The 19,297-nt window shown below is 43.2% G+C and overlaps 1 protein-coding gene across 1 annotated transcript in view; it reads left to right on the top strand.

Annotated features, from left to right (window-relative positions):
* The first annotated feature begins 7,381 nt into the window (after window positions 1–7,381).
* Window positions 7,382–19,297, top strand: part of Magt1 (magnesium transporter 1) — an 87,615-nt gene continuing 75,699 nt past the window's right edge. Inside the window, exon 1 of the mRNA XM_004666977.2 lies at window positions 7,382–7,531. Within this exon, the coding sequence (XP_004667034.1) occupies window positions 7,430–7,531 (102 nt within the window). The 5' untranslated portion in view covers window positions 7,382–7,429. The remainder of the gene's footprint in view (window positions 7,532–19,297) is intronic.

Raw genomic sequence — 19,297 nt, 5'->3', positions numbered from 1 at the left:
TTATTTCCCTGGACCAAAGTTGGAATCGCTCCCCAAAGTAACTTCGATGTTAAACTTAAATTTTACTTTCATTTTATAGTGTTCATAGCCAAGGGGAGGGCTAAGCGAGCAAGTAGGCTGCTGGTTTACAGAAGCAGGACTTGACAGCTTGTGCAGTCTGTACAATTCAAAACAATTTTTCAAAAAATACCTATGAAAAAAAAAAACGTATGACTCAACATGCATATGGATCATGTGATCCGGTCACCCTAACCCTGTTTTACTCTATTCTAGTCTGAACTGTTCTTCCCTCTTATCATCTGGCTGGATCCTCCCAGGCAGTTCTCTCTTTGGGATTCCTTCAGCTGCTGACAGATAAATTCAGGTCCTCAGCAGTTAACTCTTACAGTGACTTAGTGCATCAATCCAACTTTCAGCTTCTTTTTTTTGTTTGTTTGTTTGTTTGTTTTACGAGGTAGGGTTTCACTCTGGTCCAGGCTAACCTGGAATTAATTCTGTCATCTCAGGGTGGCCTTGAACTCATGGCAATCCTCCTACCTCTGCCTCCAGAGTGCTGGGATTAAAGGCATGTGCCACCACGCCAGGCATCTTTCAGCTTCTTTTCCACTACGTTTTGAGACGTCAAAGTTCCAGATGTTTGAGTTCATTATCTCACTTTGCACTAGCCTGTTCTTTGTGTTCCTCCAAAATTCTTCGTTATTTTGTCTCCTATTAAGCTTCTAATTTAAAAAAAAAAAACTCTGAATTTGGACAAAAACTGCAATAGTAAAAACACATTATCTGAGTGAGTGTATAGCTCTGTTAAAGGTCATATTTAGCATTTGCGGGCTCTAGGTCAGCACCCAAGGAAAGAAGGAAGTATGCCTGCACTTGGGGGTGGTGGTAGAGTCCATGACCTTAGCACTCAGGAGACTGAGGCAAGTGATTTCCAAACTACAGCATAGAGGACCGCCCCCCCCCCCAAAAAAAAAGCTGGGCGTGAGTGGTAGAACACACCTTTCATCCCAAACACTCAAAAGGCAGTGGTAAGAGGATCAAGAGCTCGAGGCCACCCTGAGACGACAAAGTAAATTCCAGGTCAGCCTGGACTAGAGTAAGACCCGGTGGCTCAGCTCCTGAGGTGCTTGTCTGCAAAGCTTAATGAACTGGGATCAACTCCCCAGTGCCCATGTAAAGCCAGATGCACAAGGTGGTGTGTACGTGTGGAGTTTGTTTGCAGTGGCTGGAGGCCTGCTGTGTCTATTCTCTATCTGTCCCTTTATCCCACCTACTCAAATAAATAATAAAAATAAAATATTAAAAAAAAGAGGCCAGGCGTGGTGGCACACACCTTAAATCCCAGCACTTGAGAGGCAGAGGTAGGAGGCCACCCTGAGACTGCATAGTGAATTTAAGATCAGTCTGTGCTACAGTGAGACTATAACTTGAAAATCCCCCCCAAAAAAAGAATTCAGCCAGGCATGGTGGTGTGTGTATATCTTTAATCCCAGCATTTGGGAGGTAGTGGTAGGAGGATCACTGTGATTTCCAGGCCACCCTGAGACTATATAATGAATTCCAGGTCAGCCTGGGCTAGAGCAAAACCCTACCTCAAAAAAAAAAAAATCATTCCAAATTAGTCTCCTGTACAATTAAAGCTTGTCATGTTTACTTTGATTTTGTGGCATTAATTTTTTTTCTCACTACAGGTAAGCTTTGCTGTCTCAATTTTTAACAAATATTTGATTTTTTAAAATTTATTAGGGAGGGGCCAGACAGGATAATCACACCAGGGCCTCCAGTCACTGCAAAAGAACTCCAGAGCCAGGCATGGTGCCTTTAATCACAGCTCTTGGGAGGCAGAGGTAAGAGGATCACCATGACTTCAAGGCCACCCTGAGACTGCATATAGAATTCCAGGTCAATCTGGGCTAGAGTGAAGCCCTACCTCAAAAAGAAAAAGAACTGGCGTGGTGGCGCACGCCTTTAATCCCAGCACTCGGGAGGCAGAGGTAGGAGGATCAAAATGAGTTCCAGGCCACTCTGAGACTACAGAGTGAATTCTAGGTCAGCTGGAGCTAGAGAGAGACCCTACCTCAAAAAACCAAAAAATAAATAAAATAAAATAAAAAGAACCCCAGATGCACGTGCCACCTTGTACATCTGCCTTTATGTGGGTACTATGTAATCAAACCTGGGTTTTTGGCTTTACAGGCAAGTACCTTAACTGCTGAGCATTGTTAGGCCAAGATCACAGAATCCCCAAAGACCACTGAGAGTCTAACACGTATGCAACAGCAAAGAGCTTAATTTTGGGTTTAAATTCGGGCTCTTGACTTTACCAAGGCAGTGGATCCATACAAGAGCCCCGAGCAGCAGGGGGGCAGGATTTTTATAGGGATTTAAACAGAGATATGGAGAAGTAGGAGAATGGTTACATGATTGGTTGATTTAAACAGTAACTGTAATTGTATTTTTCTGATAGGCTTAGGATACTGATGGGCAAAGCTGGTGGACAGGGGGCTAGGGGGATTCCAAGCAGATTAGGTAACCTTTATTGTAATTGGCTATGTGTATTTGAGGAACTTTAAACAAACTTATTTTAAGCAAACTTTATCTATGACAAAGGAACGCATGGTGTAGTCTATTTCCCCTTATCATCCTTGCTGGGAAGCAGAAACTTAGGCCTATTGATGATTCTGAGGCTTATTATGGCTTCCTGAGTCCTTCACCATCTCTCCAGCATTGTCTCAATTTTTTTTTTTTTGGTGGGGGCTTCCAGGTAGGGTTTTGTTCTAGCCTAGGATAACCTGGAATTCACTTTGTAGTCTCAGGGTGACCTTGAACTCATGGCGATCCTCCTACCTCTGCCTCCCGAGTGCTGGGATTAAAGACATGGGCCACCACACCCAACAAAAAAATATTTTTGTTGTTGTTGTTGTTTTTCAAGGTAGGGTCTCACTCTGGTCCAGGCTGACCTGGAGTTGACTATGTAGTCTCAAGGTGGCCTAGAACCTACGGTGATCCTCCTACCTCTGCCTCTCAAGTGTTGGGATTAAAGGTGTGTGCCACCATGCCCGGCAAAATTTTGTTTTTTTAAACAAGGTATAGCTTTGTGGCCCTGGCTGGCATGGAACTCTTGGCAATACTACCTCACTGTTGGAAGAAACTGGATTACACGCATGAGGACACCACTTCCAGTTTACAAATAAAACACTTGTTTTTTTTTTTTTTTGGTTCAGTTTTCTTTGTGTTTTATTTTTCTTTATTTTATTTTATTTATTTATTTGCAAGCAGAGAGAAACAGAGAGAGGGAGATAAGAGAGAATAGGCAGGACAGGACCTCTAGCCATTGCAAGTGAACTCCAGATGCACATGCCCCTTGTACATCTGGCTTACGTGGGTCCTGGAGAACCGAACCTGGGTCCTTAAGACAGGGTCTCTCTCTGTGTGTCCCTGGCTGACCTAGAAATCACTATGTAAAACAGGCTGGCTTAAAATTTGCTGTGAACCAGATGTGGTAGCATGGTAGTGTGCACCTTTAATCCCAACACTTTTGAGGCAAAGGTAGAACCAAGGCCAGCCTGAGAAATACATAGTGATAAAAAGCCAGGCGATGTGGTGCACGCCTTTAATCCCAGCACTCGAGAGGCAGAGGTAGGAGGATCGCCTTGAGTTCAAGGCCACCCTGAGACTACATAGTGAAGTCCAGGTCAGCCTGAGCTAGAGTGAGACCATACCTCGAAAAACCAAAAAAGAAAAAAAAAAAAAAGAAATACATAGTAAATGCCAGGTCAGCCTGGACTAGAGCAAGACCCTACCTTGAAAAACTAACTAAATAAATAAACAATCAAACATAAATAAAATTTGCTGCAATTTTCTTCCCTCCTCAACCTTCCTCTTCTCGACTTCCTAAATGATAGGATTACAGACTTGTGAGACAGTGTTTCAAGGTGTTTTTCCTCTGGGTATAAGACTTAGCCATCTTTTTTTTTTTTTTTTTTTTTTTGAGGTAGGGTTTCACTCTAGCTCAGGCTCTCCTGGAATTCACTATGTAGTCTCAGAGTGGCCTTGAACTCACAGCGATCCTCCTACCTCTGCCTCCCAAATGCTGGGATTAAAGGCGTGTGCCACTACACCCCGCAGACGTAGCCATCTTGAGGTAAAGAATGCCTTGGCCTGATACCTTCCAGAGAGTTGTTGGTCAGAGAGGTCCCTGATAGCCCCAAAACATTACAGGCCATTGTCGAGGCCTTGATTTCCCACCAGAAATAGATGATAAGACCCTATTGCTGAAGACTCCACATACTTGGGCTGCAAGGCCACTGAGAAATCCTGCTGGAATTGAGCTGATAACCTCCTCCATGTAGACCAGCTGACAGAAAACTGGAAGAAGCCATTCTACATGTAGTTCAATAGGAAAAAGAGATACCACCAGTGAAGATATTCAACAGTGGACACTGCAAGCCTTATAATTGGCCAGCCAGGGCAAATGAGCCAATGAGTACAATAGTGGCATGTCTGTCATGGTGGAAACCAACTGCCTCTAATTGGACAGGAGGCCCACTCCATGGGAAGGAATACGTCCCTGATACTGTAAAACTACAATAATTATTCATGAGCCCTAGGGGTGTAAAGTCTGCTGCTGTCTGGATAAATGTATATACTATGCTCATCAAACTGCCCAGTAAGCACTTCTCTTAATGTTCATACCCATATATTAATGCTACTCTCACTTTGGTAGATAACCTTCTCTTTTCAGATGGCAGTGACCTTGGGATGACTCAGACGGCATCATGGTGCTGGAAAGAAGTGACAGGAGTGTTCAACACTGCAATATGTCTATCACACCTTCCAAGGTTCAGGGTCTATCACGGAAGAGGTGGTAGAAAGAATGTAAGAGCCAAAGGAAGGGTAGGACTTCTTACAACATGCTCCCCCCAGAAACAAAACGGCCTGGATATCCATGACCTCACAGTGCCTGACACTCCCTACACAAGACCATCATAATAGGAGGAAAAGATCATGACATCAAAATAAAAGAGAAACTGATTGAGATGGTGAGGGGATATATATGATGGAGAATGGAGTTTCAAAGGGGAAAGTGGGAGGAATAGGGCATTACCATGGTATATTTTTACAATTATGGAAGTTCTGCCGGGCGTGGTGGCGCACGTCTTTAATCCCAGCACTCGGGAGGCAGAGGTAAGAGTATTGCCGTGAGTTTGAGGCCACCCTGAGACTCCATAGTGAATTCCAGGTCAGCCTGGGCTAGAGTGAGACCCTACTTCTAAAAACAAAACAAAACAAAAATTATGGAAGTTGTTAATAAAAACAATGCCTTGGCCTGATAACTATGGCAACTTTGGAGTAGAACAACACTGATACAATGTGATACATTCTATATAAGTAATCGTGATGGAGCTATTGACAACTCCCTAGTAGATAGTGGAAGGGATTGCAAGGCTTTCATCTGAAGTTACAGCAATTATTCCTGCTTGTCCTTCCCCAAGCTGCATGTGATTTTGGGAAAAGCTAGATTATATAGGAGGCAGGAGGTTAACTAATAGAGAAGGCTCCATGATGTGTGGTAAGGCAGCTGCCCTTGTGTCACATAAGCTCTGTGGTGCTCTGTAAGTAATTCATTCTCATTGGTTTACCAAAACTGGTTTGGGGGCTGGAGAGATGGCTCAGCGTTTAAGCACTTGCCTGTGAAGCCTAAGAACCCTGGTTCAAGGCTCGATTCCCCAAGACCCACATTAGCCATATGCACAAGGGGGCGCATGCATCTGGAGTTCGTTTGTAGTGGCTGGTGGCTGGAAGCCCTGACATGCCCATTCTCCCCCCCCCTTCCCTCTCCCTCCCTCCCTCCCTCCCTCCCTCCCTCCCTCCCTCCCTCCCTCCCTCCCTCCCTCCCTCCCCCCCCCTCTCGATCTGCCTCTTTCTCTCCATCTGTCGCTCTCAAATAATAAAGAAAAGTAACAAAAAAAAAAAACAAAACATTTTAAGCCGTGCGTGGTGGCGCATGCCTTTAATCCCAGCACTCGGGAGGCAGAGGTAGGAGGATCGCCATGAGTTCAAGGCCACCCTGAGACTACAGAGTTAATTCCAGGTCAGTCTGGACCAGAGTGAGACCCTACCTTGAAAAACAACAAACAAACAAAAAAAAATTAAAAAAAAAAAAAAAAACAGGTTTGGGTGTAATTCTCCTTGGGTCTGTCCCCTGTACCCTATCTAGGAGAGAAGACATATGTTCGTGTCACTCTAAGGAAGAGGTTTCTTGGGACACAGGTTTACATTTGCCTTTTAAAATATTTTTATTTGAAATACTTAGTATGCAGTATGAGGAACTAAGCTCCTGACACTCATGATGCTAGGTCTCATTCTTATAGAATATTACATGAAAGGTGTGGATTTCAGAAAAAGTGCCCCCCCCCCAAGGTAGTTCTCATTCTAGTCCAGGCTGTCCTGAAATTCATTATGTACTCTCAGGGTGGCCTCAAACTCACAGCCTCCCAAGTGCTGGTATTAAAAGTGTGTGCCACCACGCCCAGCAATTTATATTTATTATTATTATTATTATTATTATTATTATTATTATTATTATTGGTTTTTTGAGGTAGGGTCTCACTCTAGCCCAGGCTGACCTGGAATTCACTCTGTAGTCTCAGGGTGGCCTCAAACTCATGGCAATCCTGCCTCTGCCTCCAGAGTGCTGGGATTAAAGGAGTACGCCACCATGCCCAGCTATATTTATTATTTATTTGGGACAGAGAGAGGAGGAAGTGGGTACACTAGGGCCTCTAGCTACTACTGTGGGTACTGGGGATTTGAATCTGTGTCCTTAGGCTTTTCGGTAAGCACTTTATCTACTAAGCCATCTCTCCAGCCACCATCCCCCAATTTTTTTTGAGACTGGGTATAATACATCAGAGGCTGGCTTGAACTCGCTATGTATTAAGAGGATGACCCTGAATTCTTGATCTTCCTGCCTCCACCTTCCCCCAGGTGCGGAGATTACTGAGCGCACCTCCACGACTGGGTAGAATTTCAAAGAATTCTGAATGAGTCTTTTTGGGGAGAGTGAGTCCGTTTTAAACACTCCAAGTTATTTTGTACTAAAAGGCTGCAACAGTTCACAACTGCGCACGCGTGTTAGAACAGTCACGAACCGCAACCCCTTTCCGCAAAATGAAAGGGGCGGTGTAGCATTCTTAGCCGACCAATGAAAACCCTCCAGATTATCCTTTTTCTATTGGCTAGCTGGGACCAATCGGAAGGGAAGTTGCTTTTAGCGGGCGTCTGGCTGTAGCGCTCTGTGACGTCATGTGAAAGGTCGCCTAGCAAGGATGAGCTCAGCCAATGAGGAAAGGCCAAGGTCGGTTTAGTCTCACGCCCCACCTTCGCCCCGCGGGAGGAAAGTTTCGCCCTCTCTGGGCGAGGAAGGAACATGGCAGCGCGGACGTGGTTTTGGTGTGTTTCGACGACCATGGCGGTGGCGCTGCTTCTCACTTACAAGGTTCCCTCGGTCTCTGCTCAGAGAAAGAAGGAGGTGAGGACGCGCTCTGCTGCCACGGGGACTTTTCCCCGTGTGTGGGGCTTGCAAGGGTTTTCACTCCTCTCGTTTTCTAGTCGGGTGGGTCCTTGCCTTTTTGGCTGTCTTGAGTTCGTTTTCAGAACGGTTCCTCTTGAGAAAGAAAGAACTGCCAAGTCTGAGAGTGGGGTGACGAGTTCCCTTGGCTTGGAAAGAGGCAAAACTACACGTTTTGACACTGTTTTGAGTTTGGGCCACGTTAGGTGTTGAGACTGGGGAGTTTGATTTTTAGCTCCAAGGGAGTCCTGCTGTTGGGAAATGTAACTCCCAGGAGGTGGGTAAGAGCTATTTTGTATCATTTTTCAGTTCCGGAGTGACCAAATTAGACGACCGAATCATGCCAGTTTTATTACACTATCCATATATTCAAACATTCAACCACCATAAAGCGTGTTAGGCACTCTTCTCATGTGTTGACAGACATTCCTGAACAAAACAAAATCCCTTCTTGCGGAACATACATTACAGGCTTGGGGATATTAAAGAGATACATTAGTTCTTTTGGGTTTGTGTTCTCTTTGTTCTGTTTTTGCTTTGATTTAAGACTGGGTCTCACACTGTAGCCTAGCCTGGCCACGAACTCAAAGTACTCCTGCCTTAGATTTCGAACTGCCACCACACCCAGATCTCACCTCCACCCCGCCCCACATGCCCCGTTTAGCAATTCACGCAGATGAATTTTTGCACAGTGTTTCATTCGTGACTTAAACTTTAACATATTAGGAGCAATTACTTTTAGCTTCCAATATTTGTGTGTGTTTGTGTTGTCGAGGCAGGGTCTTACTCAAGCTTCAGCTGGTCTGGAACTCACGCGATCCTCCTACTTTACCCCCACTCTCAAGTGCTGGGATCAAAGGCATGAACGACTATGCCGAGCTACCCTCTAATATTTTTTTACATATTTATTTGGGGAGAGAAAAAGAGAATGGGAATGAATGTGCCAGGGTATCCTTCCTCTGCAAATTCCAGGTACATGAGCTCCTTTGTGTGACTGGCTTTACATTGGGAATTGAACCCTGGGGCTGTCAGGCTTTGCAAACAAGCACGTTTAATTGCTGAACCATTTCTTCAGCCTCCCTTCCCCCATTTTTATTTTATTTTATTTATTTATTTTTGGTTTTTCAAGGTAGGGTCTCACTCTAGCTCTGGCTGACCTGGAATTAACTCTGTATTCTCAGGGTGGCCTCAAACTCACAGCAATCCTCCTACCTCTGCCTCCCGAGTGCTGGGATTAAAGGCGTGCGCCAACACGCCCGGCTTATTTTTATTTTTATTTATTTATTTATATTTGTTTTTTCGAGGTAAGGGCTCATCTAGCCCAGGCTGACCTGGAATTCACTATGTACTTTCAGGGTGGCCTCGAACTCACAGCGATCCTCCTATCTCTGCCTCCTGAGTGCTGTGATTAAAGGTATGAACCACCATGCTGAGTCTCTTATTTTTTAGGTGAAAAAAAAAATCCAGTCCTAAATTTACACAGTTAACTATTGCAGAACAAGGTCTAAGATTGTAGATCAGTCATTCTGATGCTATTTCATTATTTTCTTTTATTCAATTTATTTATTTATGACAGAGAAAGAGAGAATGGGCACGCCAGGGCCTCTAGCCACTGCATACAAACTATTTCATAGAATTAAAAGCTAAGTCTCTGGGCTTGAGAGATGGCTTAGCAGTTAAGGCTCTTGCCTGTGAAACCTAAGGGCCCAATTTCAGTTCTCCACGTTCCATGTAACCCAGATGCACGTGGTGGCACATGCATCTGGAGTTCATTTGCAGTGGCTAGAGGCCCTGGCGCACCCATTCTCACTCTCTTTCTCTCCCTCTGTGATAAATTCTAAAAAGCTAAGTCTGAATCAGGCGTGGTGGTACATATCTTTAATATCATCAGCACTGGGGAGGCAGAGTTAGGAGGATCGCCATGAGTTCGAGGCCACCCTGAGAATACAGAGTGATTTCCAGGTGAGCCTGGGCTAAAGTGAAACCCTACCTACATGTGTGCACACCTGTGTGTGTGTGTGTGTACATACATATAAACCAGGGTTTCTTGCCACTGCAAGTGAATGGCTGGCTGTCTTTACATGGGAGTCTGGGGAACTGAACCCAGCCAGCAGACTTTGCAAGCAAGTGCCTTTAACCATTGAACAATCACCCCAATCCCTGATGTGACCTTTTAGAGAATCCCAAGTGACTCTTACATGTAAAACAAGGTGTAAAGCAATGCTAATTTTGAATTCTCAAAGTCTCATTACTGTTACATATGTTAATATTAAACTGTGTGTGTGTGTGTGTGTGTGTGTGTCTGTGTGTGTGTGTGTGTCTGTGTGTGTGTGTAGATAGAAACCATAGGATACATGACAGTTCCATACAGTGGCTATCTCTGGGAGTTTAGTGGTGAAAAAAAACTTTCCATTTTTGTCTCACATATTGATATTTCCTGAATTTTTGACAGTGATGACTTACTGTCTTTCATTTTGAGACAGGATCTTGGTATGTAGCTCAGGCTGGCCTTAAGCTAGAAATCCTCCTGCTGCAATCATCCATGCCTGGCAAAATGTCACCACAGCTATATATTATTTTTTTTTTCTCAATTTTTATTAACATTTTCCATGATTATAAAAAGTATCCCATGGTAATACCTTCTCTCCCCTCACTTTCCCCTTTGAAATTCCATTCTCCATCATATCCTATATATTTTAAAAATATTTTTAAAACTTATTTGAGACAGACAAAGTGAAAGAGAGAGAATGGGCACACCAGGGCTTCTAGCCACTGCCAGTGAACTCCAGGCACATGCGCTACACTATGCATCTGGCTTATGTGGGACCTGGAAAATCAAATATTGGTCCTTTGGCTTCACAGGCAAGTGTTTTAATGGCTAAGTCATCTTTCCAGCCCATTTTTAAAAAATATTTTACATTTATTTATTTATTTATTTTGACAGAGAGAGAGAGAATGGGTGCACCAGGGCCTCCAGCTAGTGCAGACGAACTCTAGATGTGTGAGCCCCCTTGTGCATCTGGCTAACATGGATCCGGCGGAATCGAACCTGGGTCCTTTGGCTTTGCAGGCAAACGCCTTAACCAGTAAGCCAGCCCTCCAGCCCATTTTTAAAAAATACTTTTAAAAATTTATTTATTAGACAGAGGTTTTGTTGTCTTTTTCCTTCAGTTTTTCAAGGTAGGGTTTCACTCTAGCTCAGGCTAGGCTGACCTGGAATTCACTATTTAGTCTCAGGGCGGCCTTGAACTCACAGCAATCCTCCTACCTCTGCCTCTCTAGTACTGGGATTAAACGCATGTGCCACCACGCCCAGCTTTCTTGTTATTTATTTATTTATTTATTTATTTATTTATTTATTTTTGAGGTAGAGTCTCACTCTAGCCCAGACTGATCTGGAATTCACTATGTAGTCTCAAGATAGCCTTGAACTCACAGTGATCCTCCTACCTCTGCCTCCCGAGTGCTGGGATTAAAGGCATGCACCACCATGCCCAGCTTCTTGTTTTATTATATATTTTATTGTATTTCTTAGTAATACAAAAGATAAATACTTATTCAGAACAAGTATTTTAACAGTTTTACATTCTAAGCCACAAGGAAATAGGAAAACAAAACAAATATAAAAATTAAAAAGTCATGTACTGTCCTTTATTTTTAACTTGATAACACTTAGTTGGCCCCGGCCCTCTAGTTTGAGCCTATTTCCCAAGAACACTTTAAGAGCATTTAATTTATTTTATTTTATTTTTTAAATATTTATTGGTTTTCAAGCAGAAACAGAAAGAGACAGAGAGAATAGGTGCACTAGGGCCTGCAACTGCTGCAAACAAACTGCAGATGCCTGCACTACTTTATGCATCTGGCTTTACATGGGTACTGGGGAATAGAACCTGGGTCATTAGGCTTTATAAGCAAGTGCCTCAACCACTGAGCCATCTCTTCAGTCTTTTTTAAAGATACTTTTATTTATTTGAGAGAGGGAAAGAGAGAGAATGAGTATGAGAGAGAGAGAATATGGCCACGCCAAGGCCTCCAGCCACTGCAAACAAATTCCAGATGCATGCGGTACCTTGTGCATCTAGCTTACATGGGTACTAAGGAATTGAACCGAGGTCCTTTGGCTTTGCAGGCAAGTGCCTTAGCTGCTAAGCCATTTCTCCAGTCCTCTTCAGTCTCTCTTTATCTGCCTGTTTCTGTCTCAAATAAGTAAGTAAATATTTTTTAATACTAATAATACTAGCCAGGTGTGCTGGTGCACGCCTTTAATCCTAGCACTTGGTAGGCAGAGGTAGGAGAATTGCTGTCAGTTCGAGGCTACCCTGAGACTATATAGTAAATTCCAGGTCAGCCTGAGCTAGAGTGAGACCCTATCTCTTAAAAAAAAAAAAAAAGTTGGGCTGGAGAGAGGGCTTAGTGGTTAAGTGCCTGTCTGTCAAGCCTAAGGACCCTGGTTCGAGGCTTGATTCCCCAGGACCCACGTTAGCCAGATGCACAAGGGGTGCAGGCTCTATACTTCCTTTGCAGTGGCTAGAGGCCCTGGTGTGTCCATTCTCTATCTACCTCTTTCTCTCTCTGTCTGTCGCTTTCAAATAAATAAAATTTTTAAAAAGTTAATATTAACAGAAGAAAATATTTGCAAGTCAAATATATTAAAGACATTGTTAACATCTTGCATTCATAAGTAACTCCTAAGTGGTGTGGTATTTTGTACCTGTAATCACAACACTCAGGAGGCTGAGGCAGGGAAATTTTAGCTTTAGTTCAAGCTCAGCCTGGACGACAGTGAGACTCTGCCTCTAAATAACAATCAAAAGAGAAAGAGAGAAAACTTCTAAAACTTACTAACAACAATGTGATGGGGAGAAAAAGGGATGACATTTGTTTTTAAGCTGAGCACAGTGGTACATGCCTGGGTGGTAGAGACTAGAGATTCATTTGTTCAATGCCAGCATGGGTAACATAGGGTGACCATGATTCAATATTTTTTCTTTTTTAAATTTTTTTAAAAATTTTTAAATTTTTATTAACATTTTCCATGATTATAAAAAAAAACCCATGGTAATTCCCTCCCTCCCCACCCCCACACTTTCCCCTTTGAAATTCCATTTCAATATTTTTTTCTTTTTTTTTTATTTGAGAGCGACAGACACAGAGAGAAAGACATATAGAGGGAGAGAGAGAGAATGGGCGCGCCAGGGCTTCCAGCCTCTGCAAACGAACTCCAGACGCGTGGGCCCCCTTGTGCATCTGGCTAACGTGGGACCTGGGGAACCGAGCCTCGAACTGGGGTCCTTAGGCTTCACAGGCAAGCGCTTAACCGCTAAGCTATCTCTCCAGCCCTCTTTTTTGGTTTTTTGATGTAGGGTCTCATTCTAGCCCAGGCTGACCTGGCACTCATTATGTAGTCACAGGGTGGCCTTGAACTCATGGTGATCCTCCTACCTCTGCCTCCCAAGTACTTGGATTAAAGGCATGAGCCACCATGCCTGGCTTTTTTTTTTTTTTTTTTTTTGAGTTAAGGTCTTCCTCTAGCCCAAGGTGATCTGGAATTCACTATAATTTTAGGGTGGCCTCAAACTCACAGTAATATACCTACCTCTGCCTCCTGAGTGCTGAGATTAAAGGTGTGTGCCACCATGCCCAGCCTCAAAAATATTTTTGAAAAGGACTTAAAAATTACAATCTTCCAAAAATTTATAAATGGCCAGTAAGCATATTTTCATATAGTGACGATCAGCATCACTAATTATTAAAAGAAAGGGGGGGGGGTTGAGATATGACTCAGATGTTAACACACTTGCTATTCATTCAGTGCCAGCATGGGTAACATAGGGTGACCATGATTCAATTTTTTTTTTTTTTTTGGTTTTTCGAGGTAGGGTCTCACTGTAGCCCAGGCTGACCTGGCACTCATTATGTAGTCACAGGGTGGCCTTGAACTCATGGTGATCCTCCTACCTCTGCCTCCCAAGTGCTGGGATTAAAGGTGTGAGCCACCATGGCTGGCCTTTTTTTTTTTTTTAACATAAGGTCTCCCTCTAACTCATGCCTACCTGGAATTCACTATAGTTTTAGGGTGGCCTCAAACTCACAGCAATCCTCCTACCTCTGCCTTCTGAGTGCTGAGATTAAAGGTGTGTGCCACCATGCCCAGCCTCAAAAATATTTTTAAAGAGGATTTAATTGCAATTTTCCAAAGATTTATAAATTGCCAGTAAGCATATTTTCATATGAAGACGATCAGCATCACTAATGATTAAAAGAAAGAGGGGTTTGAGAGATGACTCAGATGTTAACACACTTGCTTACAAAGCCTAACAGCCTGGATTGATGCCCCAGTACCCACATAAAGGCAGATGCACAGAATGGACCATGTGTCTGGGATTCATTGTAGTGGCAAGAGGCTCTGGTGTACCCATTCCCTCCCCACCCCCCCTGTCATTTTAGATAGGGTCTCACTATATAGTTCAGGTTGTCATTGAACTTGAGGTCCTCTTGCCTCAGACTCCCTGGTGTTGGGATTAGAGGTGTGTGTCACCATGCTTGGTCATTTCTTCTTAAATAAAAAGTGATTTTTGGGCTGGAACAATGGCTTAGCAGTTAAGGCCTTTGCCTGCAAAGCCAAAGGACCCAGGTTCGATTCCCCAGGAACCACATTAGCCAGCTGCACAGTGGCTGGAGGCCCTGGCATGCCCATTCTCTCTCCCTCTTTCTCTGTCAAATACATAAAAAAATTATTATTATTATTTTTAATTTTTTGTTTTATGTTTATTTATTTATTTGAGAGCGACAGACAGAGAGAAAGAGGCAGAGAAAGAATGGGCACGCCAGGGCCTCCAGCCACTGCAAGCGAACTCTATCTAGACGTGTGTGCCCCCTTGTGCATCTGGCTAACGTAGGTCCTGGAGAATCAAGCCTTGAACTGGGGTCCTTAGGCTTCACAGGCAAGCACTTAACTGCTAAGACATCTCTCCAGCCCCCAAAATCTCTTTTTTTTAATTTATTTTTTATTTAATTTTTTTTAATTTAAAATTTTTTATTAACATTTTCCATCATTATAAAAAATATCCCATGGTAATTCCTTCTTTTATTTATTTTTTATTAACATTTTCCATGATTTAAAAAAAAATCCCATGGTAATACCCTCCCTCCCCCCCACACTTTCTCCTTTGACATTCCATTCTCCATCATATTACCTCCTCATCTTAATCATTGTACCTACATATATACAATACCAACCTCCCCCTTCCTTCTCTTCCCTTTATATCTTTTTATAAAAATCACTTAAAAAAAAAACTTTTTAAGAATATAGTGGTTAAGCCACTGCAAATGAACTCCAGATGTGTGCGCCCCCTTGTGCATCTGGCTAATGTGGGTCCTGGGGAATTGAGCCTTGAACTGGGGTCCTTAGGCTTCATAGGCAAGCACTTAACTGCTAAGCCATCTCTCCAGCTCCTACCAGTGAAATTTTATTTGTTCTTTATTTATTTGAGAGAGAAAGAGGCAGTGGATAGAGAATTGGTGGTCCAGGGCCTCTAGCCACTCCAAATGCATGTGCCAACTTGTACATCTGGCTTATGTGGGTACTCGGGAATTGAGCCTGGGTTCTTAGGCTTCACAGGCAAATGCCTTAACTGCTAAGCTATCTCCACAGCCACAGATTATATTTATTAACTTCTCCCTGAACTAAAAGCAGAAGTGCCTAGTAGAAACATTTATTTTTACTTTTTGAGGTAGGGTCTCACTCTAGGCCAGGCTGACCTGGAATTCACTATGGAGTCTCAGAGTGGCCTCGAACTCACGGCGATCCTACCTCTGCCTCCCGAGTGCTGGGATTAAATGTGTGTGCCACCACGCCCGGCTTTATATTTATTTATTTGAGACAGAGAGAGCAAGTGAGAAGGGCACACCAAGGCCTCTAGCCACTGCAAATGAACTCCCGATGCATGTGCCACCATGTGCATCTGGCTCACTGGGACCTGGAGCATTGAACCTGGGTCCTTAGGCTTCACAGGCATGCGTCTTTACCACTGAGCCATCTCTCCAGCCCTACTTAAAAATATATATTTATTCATTTGCAAGCATGGAGAGAGAGAGCAAACAAGGGCGTCTGGGCACTTTGTGCATCTGGCTTTACGTGGATACTGGGGAATCAAACCAGGCTTGGTTGTTTAGTTAGTTGGTTAATAAGACTTTGCAGGAATGCGCCTTAACCACTGGGCCATTTCTTCAACCCCAGCCCTACTTTTTTATATTTATTTTATTTGAGTGAGAGAGAAAGACAGACAGAGATAACGGGTGGTCCAGGGCCTCCAGCACTGCAAACAAATTCCAGATGCATGTGCCACCTTGTGTATCTGGCTTACATGGGTTCTGGGGAATCGAACCTGGGTCTTTGCAGGCAAGCACCTTAACTGCTAAGCTATCCCTCCAGCCCCCTGCAGATTATTTTTAAGAAAGCAACACTAAAATGTAAATTTTTAAAATGGTTAATATATGATAAATTATAGGTTATGTAAGCTTTATCTCAATAGTTATTTTGTTTTGTTTTGTTTTTCGAGGTAGGATCTCATTCTAGCCCAGGCTGACCTGGAATTCACTGTCATGTCAGGCTGGCCATGAATTTACAGCTATCCTCCTACGTTAGCTTCTCAAATGTTGTGATTTAAAGTCATGGGACACCACACACAGCAGTCAGTAATTTTTTTAATTTTTTTTTTATCTCTCTCCGTGTGTGTGTGTGTGTGTGTGTGTGTGTGTGTGTGAGAGAGAGAGAGAGAGAGAGAGAGAGAGAGAGAGTGAGAGAGAGGGAGAGAGGGAGAGAGGGAGAGTTAGAGAGAGAGAATGGGTGCACCAGACTCTTTAGCTGCTGCAAAGGAACTCCAGGTACATGTGTCACTTTGTGTAGCTGGCTTATGTGGATCCTGGGGAATTGAACCCTGGTCCTTTGGCTTAGCAGGCAGGAGCCTTCACCACTAAACCACATCTCTCTAGCCCAATAAATTTTTTTTTTAAATTTGATTCTAACTCCCTTTCTTTCATTGCCAGTGTTGAAACTTGGCAAATAATAGTGCATAAACTGCTTTATTGGTTGACTTTAGGTCATTTATTTATGTATACCAAAGGAAATTGTGAATGGTAAGCATGATCTAAAGCACAACAAAAGAAATAATGTATAATCAGTACTAAATCAGACTGCCAACAGGCCTGTCATGGCCCAGGGAACATTGTGGAAGAGGGGCCAGAAAAATTGTAAGAGCCACAGACTTGGTAAGAATACCCTGAGGCACAAGGCCCTGCTACCCCTCAGAGACTGACTGAGGCCTTCATGACCCCACAGTGAATAATACCATAATCCTAGTGAGGAACGTCCCCAGGGTAATGGGAGCAGAGGCGAGGAATCAAAGAGTATAAGATGTCATATATATATATATATATATATATATATTTTTTTTTTTTTTGGTTTTTCGAGGTAGGGTCTCACTCTGGTCCAGGCTGACCTGGAATTAACTCTGTCATCTCAGGGTGGCCTTGAACTCATGGCGATCCTCCTACCTCTGCCTCCAGAGTGCTGGGATTAAAGGCATGCGCCACCACACCCGGCTCCATATATAAAATTTTTAAAAGTGAGTCGGGCCTCATGGCACACTTCTTTAATCTCAGCACTTGGGGAAGGCTGAGATTAAATTTACCATGAATTTGAGGCCACCCTGAGACTATGTAGTAAATTCCAGGTCAGCTTAGGCTAGAGTGAAATCCTACCTCGGAAAACAAAGAAAGCTGGATGTGGTGGTGCATGCCTTTAATCCCAGCATTCTGGAGGTAGAGGTAGGATGATCGCCATGAGTTTGAGGCCACCCTGAGACTATATAGTAAATTCCAGGTCAGCCTGAGCTAGAGTGAGACCTTACTTCGAAAAACCAAAAAAAAAAAAAAATTTTAAGTAGAAAAAAAGAAATACACCACTTTTGAGCATATATATCAAAGAACTTTATACCATACCACAGAGATACTTGTGAATCCATGTTAATTGCTACAGTATTCACAGTATCAAGGAAATGACATGAATCCATCAACTGATGACTGGACAGTGAAAATGTGATACGTATACAGAGTGGATTTTTATTCAGTTGTAAAGAAAACTCAAATTATGAAATTTGCCAGAAAATGGATGAAAGAGAAAACGATTATATTAAGTGAGCCTTCCCCAAGTGCTGAGATTAAAGAAGTGTGCCATGAGGCCCAACTCACTTAAAAATTTTATGTATAACATCTTACACTCTTTGATTCCCTCGCCTCTGCTCCCATTACCCTGGGGACCCTCCTCACTAGGATTATGGTATTATTCACTGTGGGGTCATGAAGGCCTCAGTCAGTGAGGTTTTCCAGGCATAGAAAGACAAGTATGCTCTCTCATATGCAGTTCCTAGTGGGTAATTGTTATATTTATATGGGAGTGTGTCAAGAAATCAGGAAACTACAAAAGGATATATAACAGAGATTTGAAGGGAGGAGAGTAGGAAGGGTAATACAGCAAAAGGCTATGAAAGTGGAAGGGTGTAAATGAGAATAGGGTACTATCCAGAAATGGAGAACAGGGAGAGAGGGGCATCTCAAACTACCATAAGAAGATGCCATTAGGAAACTTGCTGCTTGGTAAGCTAATTTTCAAATATGAAAAGTATGGGGCTGGAGAGATGACTCAGTGGTTAAAGGTGCTTACTTGTAAAGCCTGATGGCCTGATTTCTTTCCCCTGAACCCACGTAAAGCCAGATACTCAAAGTGGCACATGTGTCTGGTTTTCATTTACAGTTGCAGGAGGCCCTGTTGTGCCTATACTCACTTTTTCTTTGTGCCTCTTTCATTCTCTCTCAGATAAATAAATAAAAATATTAAAAAAAATCAAGCCCAGCCGAGCGTGGTGGTGCATGCATTTAATCTCAGCATTTGGGAGGCAGAGGTAGAAAGATCACTCACTGAAAGTTTGAGGCTACCCTGGAACAGCATGAACACCAGGTTAGCCTGGAGTAGAGTAAAACCTTACCTCAAAAAAAAAAAAATTATGGTGGTTTTTCAAGGTAGGGTCTCACTCTAGCCCAGGCTGACCTGGAATTCACTATGGAGTCTCAGGGTGGCCTTGAACTCATGGTGATCCTCCTACCTCTGCCTCCCAAGTGCTGGGATTAAAAGCGTGCGCCACCACTCCCGGCCAAAAAAAATTTTTTAAGTAATATTCTAGGCTGAAGCTGTGCTCAGTGGTAGAGAGCACTGCCTACCATGTTTAAGGCCTGTTAACCCATTCTCCTGAATGCTGGGATTGGAGGCCTGCGCTACCATGTCTGGCTCCATTCTTTTTTATTTGTTATTATTTTTATTTTATTTTCCATTCTTTTTTTTTTTTTTTTTTTTTTTTTTTGTTTTTTGAGGTAGGGTCTAACTCTAGCCCAGGCTGACCTGGAATTCACTATGGAGTCTAAGGGTGGCCTCGAACTCATGGCGATCCTCCTACCTCTGCCTCCCAAGTGCTGGGATTAAAGGCATGCGCCACCACGCTCATTCTTTTTTTTTTTTTTTTAAACTTTTTAGGGGCTGGAGAGATGGCTTAGCAGTTAAGGCATTTGCCTGCAAAGCCAAAGGACCTCAGTTTGATTCCCCAGGTCCCACATAAGCCAGATGCACAAGGTGGAACATGCGTCTGGAGTTCCTTTGCAGTGGCTGGAGGC

This window comes from Jaculus jaculus, chromosome X, assembly GCF_020740685.1.
Source record: "Jaculus jaculus isolate mJacJac1 chromosome X, mJacJac1.mat.Y.cur, whole genome shotgun sequence".
In the NCBI taxonomy this organism is placed as follows: domain Eukaryota; kingdom Metazoa; phylum Chordata; class Mammalia; order Rodentia; family Dipodidae; genus Jaculus; species Jaculus jaculus.
This window is presented reverse-complemented; position numbering and strand designations above follow the sequence as displayed.